The sequence below is a fragment of the Callithrix jacchus genome, chromosome 22, assembly GCF_049354715.1.
Source record: "Callithrix jacchus isolate 240 chromosome 22, calJac240_pri, whole genome shotgun sequence".
Classification (NCBI taxonomy): domain Eukaryota; kingdom Metazoa; phylum Chordata; class Mammalia; order Primates; family Cebidae; genus Callithrix; species Callithrix jacchus.
In genome coordinates this window covers 38,271,687-38,288,725 of record NC_133523.1, presented here as the reverse complement: position 1 = coordinate 38,288,725, position 17,039 = coordinate 38,271,687, and the positions used below count along the sequence as shown (strand labels likewise).

At 54.4% G+C, this 17,039-nt stretch overlaps 1 protein-coding gene across 1 annotated transcript; it reads left to right on the top strand.

Annotated features, from left to right (window-relative positions):
- Nucleotides 1-307: 307 nt before the first annotated feature.
- KCNN4 (potassium calcium-activated channel subfamily N member 4) lies at nt 308-15,660 on the top strand. Its single transcript, XM_002762276.5, has 9 exons — nt 308-619; nt 4,355-4,450; nt 6,357-6,784; nt 9,199-9,334; nt 11,771-11,881; nt 12,359-12,477; nt 13,196-13,265; nt 14,517-14,684; nt 15,099-15,660. Exons 1-8 carry the CDS (start codon nt 401-403, stop codon nt 14,679-14,681), a joined length of 1,344 nt encoding a protein of 447 aa, XP_002762322.1. The 5' UTR covers nt 308-400; the 3' UTR covers nt 14,682-14,684; nt 15,099-15,660.
- The last annotated feature ends 1,379 nt before the right edge of the window (nt 15,661-17,039 follow it).

Sequence of the window (17,039 nt, the reverse complement as noted above, 5' to 3'; positions counted from 1 at the left end):
GAGTCACTCTATGTAGGTTGTGTTGTGTGCCATGGTGTGTTAGTCTCCGTCTTGGGCGGTGAAATGGCCTGCAGTGTCTGGATGTGGTGAGTGGAGGTGTGTGTCACAAGGTACAGACCGTTGTGTGTGACAAAACCCAATGTGTGTTGGTGTGTGTCTTTCTCCACGTGGATAGATGTCTCTTCTTCGCTCTGCCCCAAGACACACCCCTGCCCCTCCTTAGTCTCGAAAGGGGGGGCTGGGGAGCCTCCCCCTACCCCAGGCCTCCTCTGCCCCTCCCCGCCCTGCCTGGCCGTCACCACTCCCCAGAGGGCACAGGGCTCTGCTGTGCCTCAGAGCAAAAGTCCCGGAGCCAGCAGAGCAGGCTGACGACCTGCAAGCCACAGTGGCTGCCCTGTGCATGCTGCGAGGTGGGGGACCCTGGGCAGGAAGCTGGCTGAGCCCCAAGACCCCGGGGGCCATGGGCGGGGATCTGGTGCTTGGCCTGGGGGCCCTGAGGCGCCGAAAGCACTTGCTGGAGCAGGAGAAGTCTCTGGCCGGCTGGGCACTGGCGCTGGCGGGAATTGGCATCGGACTCATGGTGTTGCATGCAGAGATGCTGTGGTTCGGGGGGTGCTCGGTGAGTGGGGCCTGGTGGCTTCGAGCCAGGATTCCTGGGTCTGAGGGAAGAGGGGCTGAGGGTCAGGACTCCTGGGTCTGAGGGAGGAGGGGCTGAGGGTCGGGACTCTTGGGTCTGAGGGAGGAGGGGCTGAGGGTCGGGACTCCTGGGTCTGAGGGAGGAGGGGCTGGGGGTCGGGACTCCTGGGTCTGAGGGAGGAGGGGCTTGGGGTCAGGACTCCTGGGTCTGAGGGAGGAGGGGCTGGGGGTCGGGACTCCTGGGCCTGAGGGAGGAGGGGCTGGGGGTCGGGACTCCTGGGTCTGAGGGAGGAGGGGCTGGGGGCCTAGACTCTTGGGTCTGAGAGAGGAGAGGCTTTGGCTGGGACTAGTTGCTGGGGGCCTTCTCTGCAAAAGGAAGGGAATATTTGTCTCAGGGTTTCAGTCTTTGAAGATGTTGCAATAGATGGCCAGAGGTTCAGGACCCCTGGAGGCCAGAAGGTGGCTGGTCAGACACTCAAGTACCCCAAGAGCCTATAAGGGGAGAGGTGGCCCCAAGTAGGGTGAAGGGAGGGTGGAGGAAAGACAAAGTTCTTCTAGGAGTCGGCAGCTCTTTGGTCCTTATCTAGCTTCTAACGTTTACCTAACGCCTTAGATGCAAAGGGCAGAAGAAACTGGCTGGGGTGGGGATGGGAAATGGGAAACAAACCTCTTCCCCACCTGCCTCCCCCATCCCACCCCCAACCCAGTCTCCATCCTTAACAAGCCCAATTTCTCCCCACATCTACATGCTGATAAGTTAGGGAAATGGTGTCAGGGTAGGCTTACAGTGGCCTGGACTCCTAGGTACCAGGGGAGGAGAGGCTGGGTCCTGGACTCCTAGGTACCAGGGGAGGAGGGGCTGGGTCCTGGACTCCAAGGTGCCAGGGGAGGAGGGGCTGTGTCCTGGACTCCTGAGTCTTGAGGAGAAGGGGGCTTGGAATGTCTTTGGGGCAGAGGGGCTGACTCTGATGATCCTGGTGAGTCGGTAAGGGGAAGGTGGGGTCAGGACAGGTCTCAGCAGGCCCCTGTCACATTCCAGCCCTGGTCAGGCCAGTGATCAGGGCAGATGAAGGACAAGGGTTGGAATAAGTGGCTTGAGGGGAGAACAGACTTGCTCAACAGGAAAGGAGGGGCTGGAGACCTCTCTGGGGGAAGGGTTGTGGAACTGGGCTGGTAGGGCCAGTGGTGGACACTGATTTGAAAGTCAGGTAGATTCCTGAGGGTCTGATGCTCTGACTTGGATCTGGAGGGTGTGGTGGGCAGCTCTGGAGTGACCAGGAGCCACATGGAGGGTCAGGCAGGCAGCTTCCTCTGGCCGGCGGCGGGCACTGAGGGGGTGGGGCCACCGAATCCCATGCCAACAGGAAGCATGGCCGGGGCCTGCTCTCCGCTCCCACGCCGAATCACCACGCCCAGCAGCCGAGGTGGGAACACAATGACCCTGGCAGATGGGAAGAGACGGGGGTCCTTCCTACCCCCGCCCCCGCTTTCTCACCCCTCATTTCTCCCTGCCCTCCACCATGGCCAGGGCACCATCTCTTATCAGTGGGACCTTGTGAAATCTGTTGCAACTCTCTGAACCTCAATCTCCCCATCTATAAATTGGGGCGAGGGTTAAAATACATGACCCTAAGGGTCATCCTCTACCCTTTTTAATTTTTTTGTAGAGATGGGATCTTGCTTTGTTGTCTAGGCTGGTCTTAAACTCCTGGACTCAAGCAATCCTCCTGCCTCAAAGTGCTGGGATTACAGGCCTGAGCCACAGCTCCTCAGTCCCCATTTGAGGGATCTGTTAGTAACATCCACGTCCCCTTCCCACCTCCATCTCAATCTAATGAACTCATTTCTGCAAAGGACCCAGACACCTGCTCCCTGGGGGGAGGGGATGGCAGAGAGGCAGGTACCAAACCCTAGGGAGTCCAAGGGACCCAGATAGATCCAAAGGCACCAGGTGGGATGGAGGAGGGGGGATGGGAAGAGGTGGGGACAGAGACAGAGATGCATGGAAAGAAAAAGAGACATGGAGACAAAGATGCAGAAAGAGACAGAGAGGTACAGCTAAAGAGAAAGACAAAGGGCTGTTGAGCTGCTGAGAAATCCACCAGTGAGAGATACACACAGAGCATTAGAAAAGCCGAGAGAAACAGAGACCCTCAAAACACATGGAGAGACAGAAACAACCATCCCTAGAGACGGGGAAATTCAGAGACCAAAGTATAAGCCCATGTGTGGACAGGTCCAGGATTTGGGGGAAGAGGAATTGGAAAAGTAGAGGGGACCACCAGAGCAGCGAATTGCAGTGTGGGGAGGGGGCCTGTGTTTAGTTGTGTGAGGGGTTGAGACAGACTGAAGAAGGATGCAAGGAACCAGGGAGCCATAGATGGTGGGGGAGGGCTGGTGACAACAACACCATTGTTCAGGTAGGAGGTCGGGGAACAGGCCCCTGGGACAGGAAACTGGCCCTCTTCCCCTGCTCAGAGGCGGGGCACTGGCCCAGCCTGGGGAGCTGGCAGCCCTTTTAGGAGAAACAGGTGCAGTGCTCTGTAAGGACACCCAGGTGGTCCCCATCCCCCTGCAAATAACCCGCCAGGCTGGGGCCAACCCCTCTTGGGAAATCCAACAGCCCCAGTCCCCTCTAAATCCCTCTCTCCAGAATCCTAGATTCCTCCAAGGTTGTGCCACACAAAGTGGGGGTGGGGGGAGCGGAAAAAAAGCAACAACAATCTCTCTGTGGTTTCTGGAAGCCCTGTGCTTCCGGCCAGATCTGCCCTGGGCTTAGAGCCAGAAGAGGGGTGGGGTGGGGGTGGCGAGGTGCAGGGGGCAGAAGTGAGGGGGCTGTCTCAGAGCTGAGGGTCAGGGCTCAGAGACTCAGCTCTCTGGATGAGGGCAGGGAATGGTGTGATTCAGTCCTTGAGGATTGAATGGTAGTTTCTGTGTTCTTCCAGATTTGGGGTTGGGAATGATTGAAGTTGGTTTCTAGGTCAACACCAGCTGGGTAGGAAAGGAAGGGGAGGGGGCACTCTCTAGAGGCTAGGTGTCATTTTCTAGACACCCCCCCACACACACATACACACAGCTGAACTAGTAGTTTTGATGGGGAACAGGACAGGAATAAGAAGGAATGTGAGTTTCAAGTCCCCCTTCATGGGTTTGGGTCTCGGGAGAAGAGCTGAGGAAGAGGGTAGACACCAGTATCTGGACAGCGTTGTCCTATTGGAGAGAAAGAGAGCATTCCTGGGGACGAGATGATGGTGGGTTTTTTGTCTGTTTGCTTATTTCGAAACAGAGATTTGCTCTGTCACCCAGGCTGGAGTGCAGTGGTGCCATCTCTCCGCTCACCGAAACCTCCACCTCCCAGGTTCAAGCGATTCTGATTCCTCGGCCTCCCAAGTGGCTAGGATTAAACACCCGGCTAATTTTTGTACTTTTAGTAGAGATGGGGTTTCACCAGGGCAGGTTGGAAACTCCTGACCTTAGGTGATCCACCTTCCTCGGCCTCCCACAGTGCTGGGAGTGCAGTGATTACACTGTGGGCCCAGACAATGGTTTTGAGACTTCCTCAGAACTGCCACATAAGAGGGACTGGACTGCACGGGAACTTGGCTAGGAAAATTGGGAATCAAGAAAAAAAATGGTGGTTTTAAAGGAAAGAAAAGGGGACTGACCAGGTGGAGAGACACCCGGGATCTCACCCCCCTGTTTCTGTCTCTCCCGACAGTGGGCGCTCTACCTGTTCCTGGTTAAATGCATCATCAGCATTTCCACCTTCTTACTCCTCTGCCTCATCCTGGCCTTCCACGCCAAAGAGGTCCAGGTAGGGCAGGCCCCACCCCTAAGCCTTGCTTCTCCCAAACCCCCGCAGCTCCCTGTCAGCTCACACTTTCCACTCTCCTCTCCTCCTGATCTGAGTAGTGAGGTTCCTCTGCCTCAGATGCTGCATCCACACCCTCACCCACCCAGATGAGCTGAACCAAGAGCAGACAGGCAGAACCTGCTGACCAGCCCTGCTCTTCCCCTGTGGCCCCCGGCCCCCCCTTGCACACTCATGGATGCTGAGAGCGCCCCTGCAGTGCTGCTTCTGACCCCAGGCCTCTGTCCACTGTGCCCCAGGCAGCCTCAGCCTCCCAGATCCCTGTGCTCCAACATTCATCCCCAATCCAGTCCCCAAGCAACCTAAGGCCCCAGGGGTACCCACTCCTTTTTTTTTTTTTTTGGAGGCAGAGTCTTGCTCTGTTGCCCAGACTGGAATGCAGTGGCACGATCTTTGCTCTCTGCTCACAGCAACCTGTACCTCCTGAGTTGTTAAAGCAATTCTTGTGCCTCAGTCTTGCAAGTAGCTGGGACTACAGACAGGTGCCACATCGCCCAGCTATTTTTTTATTTTAGTAGAAACAGGGTTTTACTATGTTGCCTAGGCTGGTCTCCAACTACTGAGCTCAGGCAATCTGCCTGCCTTGTCCTCCCAAAGGGCTAGGATTACAGACTTGAGCCACCACTCCCAACCCGGTCCCCGGGGTGTCCATTCCTGTGTGGCACCCCTATCTCTGTGCCAGTAACCTCCCCATGCCCCAGACCCAGGAAGTCTCCCCATCCATACTCCACCTTGGATCTCACCCAGATACAACCCATCCCTCATCGCGCAGATCCTGTTACTCCATCCCTTTTCCCCCTTGCCCCTCTCCTATCACAACTTTGCATATAAAATGGGGATCATTGGCCATGTGTGGCAATTCTCTGAGCAGTGCCTGGTACATAGAGGTGCTCAGGAAACAGCGCACATTATCATCTTGTCATAGAGCAGTTAAGTGCCCAGTGCGCCATTCCTCATGGGAGGGACCCAGGCCTCAGTTTCCACATCTATAAAATGGGGGCAACAATAACAATCTCACAGGGCTGTAAGCATTTACTGAGTCACAACATGTAAACGGGATAGAGTGGTGCCTGGCGTATCCACAGTGCCCAGTACATGCTGACTTTCTTATTGCTTTGTGGGTTTTTGTTTGTTTGTTTGTTTATTTTGAGATGGAGTCTCACTGTGTTACCCAGGCTGGAGTGCAGTGCCAAGATCTCGCCTCGCTGCAACCCCTGCCTCCCAGGTTCAAGTGACTCTCCTACCTCAGACTCTCGAGTGGCTGGGACTGCAGGTGTGCGCCACCATGCCCCGATTATTTTTGCACTTTTCAGTGGAGAAGGGGTTTCACCATATTGGCCAGGCTGGTCTGGAACTCTTGACCTCAGGTGATCCACCCACCTCAGCCTCCCAAAGTGATGGGATTACAGGTGTGAGCCATCGCCCTCGGTCCACGGCTTTGTTATTGCTGATATTATTATCATTACGTGTGTCACCTGAAATGGAGTAGGAGCGAGCTCCAGACATGTGGAATGCAAGCTCCAGGATGCAGGGGTTCTGTTTGGTTCACTGTGTGTCCTTAGCACATAGAACAATGCCAGGTACACAGTCTGAGATCAGTGAGGCTGGAAGTGGGACGAACCTGGTGGGGTGGGTGGTGAGGGAAAGGAGGAAAAAGTGGAGAGATGTCTTCCTCAAGTCCTGTCCGGCTCCCTCCCTGTCCGTCTCCCTCCCAGCGCTATCTCCCTCGCTCCTGGCCCGGGCCGGCAGGCACACCCCACTTATCTCAGGGCGCAGGCAGGCGCCGGCCACCGCCTGACCCGCGCCTGACCTGCGCCTGAACCCTCCCTTCTCGGCCCCTTCCCGGCAGCTGTTCATGACCGACAACGGGCTGCGGGACTGGCGCGTGGCGCTGACCGGGCGGCAGGCGGCGCAGATCCTGCTGGAGCTGGCGGTGTGCGGGCTGCACCCGGCGCCTGTGGGGGGCCCGCCGTGCGCGCAGGGTTCAGGGTCGCCGCTGACCTCGCTGCAGCCCTGGCCGGGATTCCTGAGCCAGGGGGAAGCGCTGCTGTCGCTGGCCATGCTGCTGCGCCTCTACCTGGTGCCCCGCGCCGTGCTCCTGCGCAGCGGCGTCCTGCTCAACGCCTCCTACCGCAGCATCGGCGCTCTCAACCAGGTCCGCTTCCGCCACTGGTTCGTGGCCAAGCTTTACATGAACACGCACCCCGGCCGCCTGCTGCTCGGCCTCACGCTCGGCCTCTGGCTGACCACCGCCTGGGTGCTGTCCGTGGCTGAGAGGTGAGGGTGCTGGAGGCCTAAATGCACAGGGGAGGGGAGGGGAGGGCACCCGGAATCCCGGACAGCCACAGCAGCCATCCTGTACCGCCGTGCAGGTTGAGGTCCCCTAGGACCAAGCAATGGAGAAAGTTCGCACTTTGAACCCTTTTCCTCTTGCTAGCTGAAATTTGCCCACACTCCCATCAACTGGCTGAGAGGAACCAACAGACAAGCCCCCAGCCAAAATCCTCCACTTGCAGCCTTCAGTCTCCCCAAATGCACACACAGACCCTAGAAAGCCCTTCCCTTCCGGTTCCCAGACCTCTACTGCCTCGGGTTTCCAGGCCATCTGTTCTGTCTCCAAACCTGTCTCTGGGACCTGGCTAAAGGATTGCCTCTGCCTTGGAGGAAAGGGACATATTTTCCAAATTAGCACAGAATGCACTGTAGGTAGGTGCTTTCTGTGACCCTAGGAAGGGGATGATTTGGAGTTGTTCTGGAAAATAATTCCATGCCAGGAGTTGGAACTAGATCCTGGCTGTCAGCTCTATACTGTGTAACTCAATGCCAGGCTTCAGTTTCTATCCTTTACAGAGAAAGAGGTTGGGAGTGATCTTGGCCAGGGATTCTCAAAGTGTGGTTTCAGGACCAGCAGCATCACCTGGGAACTTGCAAATGAAAATTCTCAGGTCCCTTCCAGACCTACTGAATCCTGGGGGGGGGGCGGGGAGGGGGTAGGGCCAGCAATCTGCTTTAGCAAGCCCTCCAGGTGAGTCTATGGCCCACCCAAGGTTGAGAACCTCTGGTCTAGTATATACGGCAAAGATCCTTGAGGGCAGGAGGAGAATGAGAAGCTCTGGCTTTAGATCTCTCCTCTCTGAGCCTCAGTTTCCACATCTGGAAAAGGGGTGTCACGTTCCACCATCTGTAGACTCCCTCGCAGTTCTTTTTTTTTATGAGATGGAGTCTCTATCACCCAGGCTAGAGTACAGTGGCATGATCTCTGCTCACTGCAACCTCTGCCTCCCAGCTTCAAGCAATTCTCATGCCTCAGCCTCCCGAGTGGCTGGAATGATTACAGGTGTGCGCCACCACGCCTGGTTAAGTTTTTTTTTTTTTTTTTTTGAGACAGAGTTTTTTTTGCTCTATTGCCCTGGCTGGAGTGCAATGGTATGATCTCAGCTCACCGCAACCACAACCTCCACCTCCCAGGTTCAAGTGATTCTTCTGCCTCAGCCTCCCAAATAGCTGGGACTACAGGCATGCACCACCATGCCCAGCTAATTGTTTTGTATTTTTAGTAGAGACAGGGTTTCTTCATGTTGGCCAGGCTGGTCTTGAACTCCTGACCTCAGGTGATCCACCCGCCTCAGCCTTCCAAAATGCTGGGATTACGGGTGTGAGCCACTGTGATTGTCATTTTTGTATTTTTAGAAGAGACCATGTCACCATGTTCAGCTGGTCTCAAACCCCTGATTTCAAATGATCATCCTGCCTCGGCCTCCCAAAGTGCTGGGATTACTGCGCCCGGCCTCTGTCATTATTTTAAACTCCTTCACCTCCCAGGATCTTAGTTTTCCCAACTGGGAAATTGGTCAGAATAAGGATTAATGAATAATCCCCCCATCATGTTTCTCATCTGAAAAGTGGGAGAACAAGGAGGAAGTCAAAGTTCAAAATTCCAGGGCAGAAATCCCGAAACTAGAATGAGGGGTGGGGTTTGTGAACAGCGCGGATTCCATCTTTGCTTCTAGAAACTCTAACCCGGTGGGCTGGGGTGTCTAGGGCCCTCATATATGACGCTTTTCCCTGCTGATGTTGCTGTAAGGGGCCTGTGGACGCAGTTGGACAAATCTAAACGTTTCAACCCTTCCATGGCTGGACCTAAATGTCTCCTTCTGTGAAGTGAGAGGAAAGGAAGGCAGAGTCCCACCAAGCCTCTTTAGAGTTCTTTCTGGTCCTGATAGGGCCACTTCTGGACCACACAGCATCTTTGTGGAAATTGGAAAAACACGCTCCTTCCTCTGGGTGGATGCAGCCTCCTGTGATTGTCATTTTTGTATTTTTAGAAGAGACCATGTCACCATGTTCAGCTGGTCTCAAACCCCTGATTTCAAATGATCATCCTGCCCCCTCTCGACTCTCCACTCTCAACCGAGTGCTCTGAATGCACCAACCCAGGTAGCCTAACTGAGACCATACCAGCATGGAGATTGGGTAGACCCAGTCTCAAATCCCAGAGTGGCTAAGCAACTTGCCCAGGTCACACAGCAGAAAGCCAGGCAGGCTTTCCAAAGCTCAGAACTGATTGGGTTTTTGTCCAGGTGATTCTTAGGACTATGTGTGCATATGGGGAGGGGAGGAAAACGGAGGGGAGGGGATGTCATGGAAACCCCCATGGTAGGGTTTCAGAACTAACCCACCCTTCCCCATAGGCAGGCTGTTAACGCCACCGGGCACCTCTCCGACACACTGTGGCTGATCCCCATCACATTCCTGACCATTGGCTATGGTGACGTGGTGCCAGGCACCATGTGGGGCAAGATTGTCTGCCTCTGCACTGGAGTCATGGTGAGTACAACCCTCTTGGGGACTGATCCTTATCCCAAACTGGTTATCCTTGGACTCCAGGAAGCCATGGAGGCAACCCAGGCTCTCACGGACAGCTCCTAAGAAACTTGAGTGTCTGGGGCCCCCACAGCCACGTTCTCTCTTCAAGACCAAGATACTCACCTGTAATCCCAACCTCATGGGAGGCCAAGGTGGGAGGATCACTTGAGCCCAAGAGTTTGAGGTTACAGTGAGCTATGATCGTTCTACTGCACTCCAGCCTGGGTGACGGATTGAGGCCCTGTCTCTAAAAAATAAAATAAAAGCTGGGCGTGGTGGCTCACGCCTGTAATCTCAGAACTTTGGGAGGCTGAGGTGGGCGGATCACGAGATCAGGAATTCAAGACCAGCCTTGCCAACATGGTGAAACCCTGACTCTACTAAAAATACAAAAAAAAAAAAAAAAAAAAAATTAGCCGGGCATGGTGGCGGGTGCCTGTAATCCCAGCTTCTCAGGAGGCTGAGGCAGGAGAATCGCTTGAACCCAGGAGGTGGAGGCTGTAGTGAGCCAAGGTCATGCCATTGCACTCCAGCCTGGGCAACAAGAGCAAGATTCCATCTCAAAATAATAATAATAATAAATTAAAAATCAGACCTAGGAATCCAGCCCCTAAGTCCTTGCTCTCTCTAGAACCTGGGGCTCCATCCTTATCCTCCTCAGGAACCCAGGCTCCTGACTTCGAAGACCCATTTTCTTTCATCTCTCAGCCTCCATCAAGGGTGCAGAGTCCAGTTATCAAGTGCATGCCTGTGGGGCCAGGCTACCTGGGTCCAAATCCTGCCTCTGCCACTTCCTGGCTGGTGAGCTGAGGCGAGCAATGTGATCTCTCTGGGCCTCACTTTCCTCATCTGTGAACTAGGGATGCTGAGCTAGTGACTCCTCACGGGCTTGCTGAGATGATTAATGGGTTTGACCATGTAAAGGACTTCCAACAGTGCCCAGCCCACAGGAAGTGCTCAGTAAAAAGGCATCCAGCCACCCCCACACCAGCTCCTGTGCCCTCAAGGATGAGGCAGAGGCTCTGCAGCCCCTGAGTCAGCCTCTTCCTGAACCCTGACAGCTACCTCCTTACCTCCATAGACCCAGTCACTCAGGTCCTCTACCCCAACCCTGGCCCCCTCTAGAGACCAGCCCTAATGCCTTGACCTTCACCTCCCTACAAGATCTGGTTCCTGTCATCCTCGGGGACCAAAGCCACCAGCTCCTAGCCCAGATGTGGGCTCAGGAAGGACATATTGATCCCCCCAATCCCTGGGTGCACAAATGAAAGATGTGGTGACCTCCACTCCCCCAGTGGTGAGTCTTTGGAGCAAGGGAAGAGGGGCAGAGACTCAGTCAGGGACCTGCAGGGCCACTCAGGACCTCCCTCATTAGACAAAAGGAGAAACAGAAACCTAGAGAGATGCTCACAGCCTGCTCCTGGCAGAAAGGCTCCACAGCATGGTTGAGTCATTATCGCTTACTTTTACTGAGCACATACTCTGTGCCAGCCTCTGCCCTAAACACGTAACAGGGGTAACTCATGAAATCCACTGAGTAACCCTGTGAGGCCCTGCCCATTTCACAGATGAGACACTGAAATTCTGAGAGATTAAATAAGTTGCTTAGGGCTGGCCTTGGAACCCAGGCAGTCCCCTGGAGCCAGTGTTTGTGACTTGAAGTTGTTCTGAGTGATCAAGAGCTGAAACTATAGGGTGTGGGATACTTCCAAGGAGGACTCATTCTAACGTGGGGACAGGTGAGCAGGTGCTATGAGCAGCTAGGGGTTGGCAAGGCATTGAAGGACCAGGAGCATTAGGAGAAGAAACGGAGGAGAATGTACAGAGGAAGGTGCTCAGGGAGGGCAGTGTGGATGGAGTCAGGGCTGAGTTGTCTGGGTGGGAGGTGTGAACCCTGGAAAGCTTTGGGAGCCAGGCTGAGAAGTTCAGGGCAGTGGAAGCCTAGGAGATTAGAGTGGGCCAAGGGGGTTGGGGAGGGTGAGTGAGAGGCTGGAGATGGTCCAGGAAGGAGAGGATAGGGCTGGAGCTAGGAAGTGGCTGTGGGAGTGGGAGGATGAGGGACACCCTCCACAACACAGTGGCGGACCACGTCAGCAGTGAGGACCCAGATTCCTACCTTTGGCCCAGACCCAGCCTTCCCTTGCTCCTCCAATCATACCCTTCATGAAAGAGCCCATCCTGTGGGCGTGAATACTACACATCAAATTTGGGGTCGGACATAAACGACTTATGATTCTAGCTCCACCACTCTGAGCTAGGGACCTTGGCTCTCCTCTCTGAGCCTGTTTGATTGTCTGTCAACTGGGGATGGTTGTACCTGCCTTGTGTGGCTGTTGGGCAGGTTTAGGAGGGAGTTGGTGGCACATTCTCATGCCACAGGGCCTGTTCTGCCCACAGGGGGTCTGCTGCACAGCACTGCTGGTGGCTGTGGTGGCCCGGAAGCTGGAGTTCAACAAGGCGGAGAAGCATGTGCACAACTTCATGATGGATATCCAGTATGCCAAAGAGGTGAGGATGGGCATATGGCACCCACAGTACACCACTCTTTCTTTTCTTTATTGAGATGGAGTCTTGCTCTGTCACTCAAGCTGGATTGCAGTGGCCTGATCTCAGCTTACTGCAACCTCTGCCTTCCAGAGGGTTCAAGTGATTCTCCTGCCTCAGCCTCCTGAATAGCTGGGATTATAGGCGAGCGCCACCATGCCCAACTAATTTTTGCATTTTTAGTAGCGACAGGGTTTCACCATGTTGGTCAGGTTGGACTCGAACTCCTGACCTTATGATCCACCTGCCTTGGCCTCCCAAAGTGCTGGCATTACAAGCGTGAGCCACCATGCCCAGTCGGCACACCCCTCTTTCAAGAGGCCTGAGTCCAGCCCCCCCACCACCCTGCTTCCCTAGGACCCAAGAGTCCCAGCCCTAGCCCTGCCTTCCCAGAGCCCCAAGGGTCTATCTCCACTGACACTGTGCCCCACCCACCCCCAGATGAAGGAGTCCGCTGCCCGAGTGCTGCAAGAAGCCTGGAGGTTCTACAAACATACTCGCAGGAAGGAGTCCCGAGCCGCCCGCAGGCATCAGCGCAGGCTGCTGGCTGCCATCAACGCGTGAGGGCTGCTTTGTATGCGCATGTATCTGTGTGCACCCATGTCCCAGTCACCTCTCTGAATGGCTTGTGTGTGTGCGTGTCCATGCCTGTCCAGGTCAGGACGCCCAGGTGTGGTCTCACGTAACAGCCTGTCCACATGGATCTGACCATGCATGACCCTCCATATGTCTGGTTTGTTTTTGCATATCTTGGCGCATCTGTGGACCTGGGTACCTGGGTCTCTACTGGGGATGGGGGCTCATGGGGATGCAGGGTGCAGTCCTCCCCTCCCACTCCTTCAGCTCTTTGACAACTTTTCTTGTTTTTGAGTGGATTCCTAATGAAGTCTCGTTCTTGTTGCCCAAGCTGGAGTGCAATAGCACGATCTCAGCTCACTGCAACGTTTACCTCCCATGTTCAAGTGATTCTCCTGCCTCAGCCTCCTGAGTGGCTAGGATTACAGGCGTCCACCACCACATCTGGCTAATTTTTGTATTCTTAGTAGAGACAGGCTTTTACCATGTTGGCCAGGCTGGTCTTGAACTCCTGACCTCAGGCGATCTGCCCGCCCCGGCCTCCCAAAGTGTTGGGATTACAGGTGTGAGCCACTGCATCTGGCCAACTTTTCTTCTTTGTTCTGTTTCTTCATTTGCTTATCTTCCCTTCATTCCACCCCTGAGCTACAGCCACGTTTAGGGACCAGGCTTGTAGAACTGACTCCCCACTTCTTCCCACAGGTTCCGCCAGGTGCGGCTGAAACACAGGAAGCTCCGGGAACAAGTGAACTCCATGGTGGACATCTCCAAGGTACAAGGATCCCGTGGCAGGAGGTCTCCAAGAATGGGGAGGTTGGGGCCACAGAAATGGAAATCTGGCCCTAGAACAGGGAACCTTGGCAGGGGCCTCGAACACACAGGTTGTCAGTAAAGGCCTGTGGTTGAATGAAAGGAAGGAAGGAAGGAATGAATGATCTAACACAGAGCTTTTTACATTCACGCAAGGCACAGATCCCTTATAAACTTAGAAAAAAAATATTGCACAAAGAACCTCAGTGTTTGGTTTCAAAACATCTTTATGGTTAAGTTACTTATATGTGGACGGATATAAAATTCTTTCCAACTACAATTCATACAATAAAACCAAAGCAAATTTACAAACCAAGCCCTTAGATGGCAAAACCAATAAAATTAAAATTAACAACACTGACAAGAAGACAGGTGACATTGTTTCCGTAAAACTCAATCTCTGCTGCTCCTGTGGACGGGGTGCCCAGGGCCACAGGGACTTCCATGCAAGCTTGCCCGGCCAAGGCGTGACTCAGCTACTTGCCCCTTCCTTCTGCTGAGACCACTTGATTTCGCCAGTGCCCAGGGACAGTGAAGCCACAACACCCCCTTGGCCCCGCTCACAGCACCTTCTGGTTATCCCGTGGCCTTTGCTTTTTCTTATTAGCCCACGACAGTTTAAACAGTGGCCCCTGGCACCAATGCCATGGTAAGAACAGTCACAGATGCAGGTCCCAAAACAGCATGGCTGGTCTCAGTGAGGAGGCGGTGGCCCAGATCTGCAGGAATGGGCAGGCGGTAATTTCTGAAGGTCATCAAGCCAAAAATACACAATTCAAGAATTTCCATAGAAAACTCACAAACCCTCAGGGATCAAGCCCTAGTGAGAGAATGTAGTCAAAGACTGTGGATGTTGAAGTTGGGTATCATCCATGCTACAAATATTTAATGAACACCTACTATGTTCTAGGCCGTATTTCAGGGGCTGCCTTGGGCATGTCATTTAACTGTTCCATGCCTGTTTGCTCAGCTGTAAGATGGGAACAGGATTTCAACTCCCCATGGCTTTTAGGAGTTTAAACCATACCAGGAAACACCTGGGCAGGTAGCTGGGACATGGTAGGTGGTCAATCCATGTTAACAGTTATTATTGAGGATAATCCTGAGAGGACCATAAGGTTGTAGTCAATGTTGGTTCCTTTGCCTTTCGCTATGGAGCAGGTGGGGGTCGACCCCAGTCCCCTGACGCCACTGACCCTCTCCTCCCCCTCAGATGCAGATGATCCTGTATGACCTGCAGCTGAATCTGAGCAGCTCACACCGGGCCCTAGAGAAACAGATTGACACGCTGTCGGGGAAGCTAGATACCCTGACCGAGCTGCTCAGCACAGCCTTGGGGCCGCGGCAGCTTCCAGAACCCAGTCAGGAGACCACGTAGCTGGTGAGTGGGCTGGAACCTGGGCAGGAAGGCATCCTGGAGGAAGGGTTCCTGTGGCCAGCACCCTGTGTGGCCAAGGGGGCAGGGGATGGCCTGGAGACAAGGCCACGTTTTCTCTTCAGCTCAGGGCTGGACTGGCAGTGAAGATGTTTACTCTCCCCTTCACTAACGCTTGATGCCCTTCTCCCTCTTTGCTTGCTCTCTCTCTGCCTGTCCTGGGCACATTCTCTGGCTCTGTCCATCCAATGTCTCTGTCTGAATGTCTCTGTCCCTCCCACACCCTGGCCTCAGGGCCTGGAGATACCTACTCTCCGCCTCCCACCTCTGCCCACCGGTTTCCGTCTGCACCTCGGTGTGTCCCACTCTTGCTCCTCCTCTTCCTGGCCGGCCTGCCCATCAGTCTCTCTGTCTCTCCAGGACCCAGGGAGGAGGAATCAGGCTACTTTCCCCAGGACTGAGGTGATGGACACCCTCTCTGCCACTCCGGACCAGCCCTGAACAAAGTACCTCAAGTGCAAAGAGCAAATGGGGCCCTGGCTTGGAGTGGGTTGGCTCGCTGACGGCTGCTGGAGGGGACGCTGGCTGAAGTGGGGAGGCCCTGGCCCACCCGAGACCCTAGGTGGGAACATGGTCACCACCACTCTGCACACCCTCATCAAAAACACTCTCACTATGCTGCTATGGACAACCTCCAGCTCTCGGTTACAAGTGGAGGTGCCTGGAGGCCGGACTCCTGGGTCTCTGGGGAAGAGGGCACTGGGGGCCTGGATCCTGGATTCTGGGAGGCTTCAGTTACCGCTGGCGGAGCTGAAGCACTGGGTTTGAGGCTGGGGTGGGACAGGAGGTGGCACACCCTGGCGGAACAACAAAGAGGACACCATTTTCCCAGAGCTGCAGAGAACACCTGGTGGGGGAGGAAGAAGTGTAACTCACCAGCCTCTGCTCTTATCTTTGTAATAAATGTTAAACAAAGCCAGAAGTTGACATTTCCCTCTAAACATGTCTACGCTCCTAACTGGCAGGCCGGTGGAGGACCGTTGCCCTGTCTGAACCTGTTTCAGAGGCCTCCTCCCCTAAGTGCCCTCCCAGCTCTGTAGGCTGGGCAGTCCTTGGCAAACCCCTGCCCAGATCTCAGACAAAGATCAATGGCTTTGAACTCACACAGATCAGGGTCCAAATCCTGGTTCTGCCCTCCACTGGCTGTGTAACCTTGGGTAAGTGGCTTCACCTCTTAATAGTTTACCTTACCTGTAAGATGGGACTGCCTCCCCATGGAACTGCTGTGAAGGTTAAAACAGAGTAGCCCAGAGGCATTTAGTAAGAACCAAATATGTGAGAGAGAATCTTTTTTGTTTTTGTTTTTAGATGGAGTCTTGCTCTGTCGCCCAGGCTGGAGTGCAGTGGCATGATCTCTGCTCACTGCAACCTCCGCCTCCTGGGTTCAAGCGATCCTCCTGCCTCAGCCCCCGAGTAGCTGGGATTACATGCACCTGCCACCATGACCAGCTAATTTTTGTATTTTTAGTAGCGATGGAGTTTCACTGTGTTGTGAAGGCTGGTCTTGAACTCCTGGGCTCAAGCCATCTGCCCGAGTCAGCCTCCCAAAGTGCCGGGATTACAGGTGTGAGCCACTGCGCCTGGCCAATAATCATTTTTATCATTGTTTTTGATTTTCACACACAATGCATGGCTGCCCTTTTTCTGATTTTTTTGTTGCTTGTCTCCCTCTATTCATGCCTTACCAGAATCTAGATGACAACTCACCCATCAAGAGACTAACAAAAGCCCCAAACCGCCCCAAACCACCCACATACCCGTCTCACATCCGCTCAAGAGAGGATGTGAAAGGGAAGGGGGCAAACAAGGGGCTGACACTGCCAGAGGTCCTACTGTGTGCTCAGCTCTGTTTATAAGTCACCATAACCACTCTCCTGACCCTACTGCACAGATACAGAAACTGAGGATTCAAGGCTCTTCTTGGAGCTTCCCTACCCCACTGCATAGAGATAGAAACCGAGTTTGAAGGGGGGCCAGGCCTCCCCTCAGGCCCCTAGCCGGAAGCTAGGAATCCAGGCTGCAGAGCCCAGATTCACGCCCATCCCGCCCTACTGCCGAGGTGAGTCAGAGGCAGAGTGGCCTTGGGCCTCAAACCCCGGACTAACTTCCCGCAGTGGCTTCATTCCAGCTTGAGGGGCTGATTCATTCTTACTTCCCTCCTCTGGAGGGAAAGATCAGGCTGCAAGTCATCCCTTTCTGCTGAGCTATCTTTGGATTTCCCTTAAAGTCCACAGCCAGCCTCGCCCCTTCATCCCTGAGAGCTAAATTGGGGCCTTTGCCACCCACTGCCACAAACTGCCA

Excerpts from the sequence above, each read along its gene's own strand:
- KCNN4 (XM_002762276.5), top strand. The coding sequence starts at position 401 with ATGCTGCGAGGTGGGGGACCCTGGGCAGGAAGCTGGCTGAGCCCCAAG. Across the intron at positions 6,785-9,198 it reads GTGCTGTCCGTGGCTGAGAG|GCAGGCTGTTAACGCCACCG; the intron begins GTGAGGGTGCTG and ends CCTTCCCCATAG. Across the intron at positions 12,478-13,195 it reads CTGCTGGCTGCCATCAACGC|GTTCCGCCAGGTGCGGCTGA; the intron begins GTGAGGGCTGCT and ends TTCTTCCCACAG.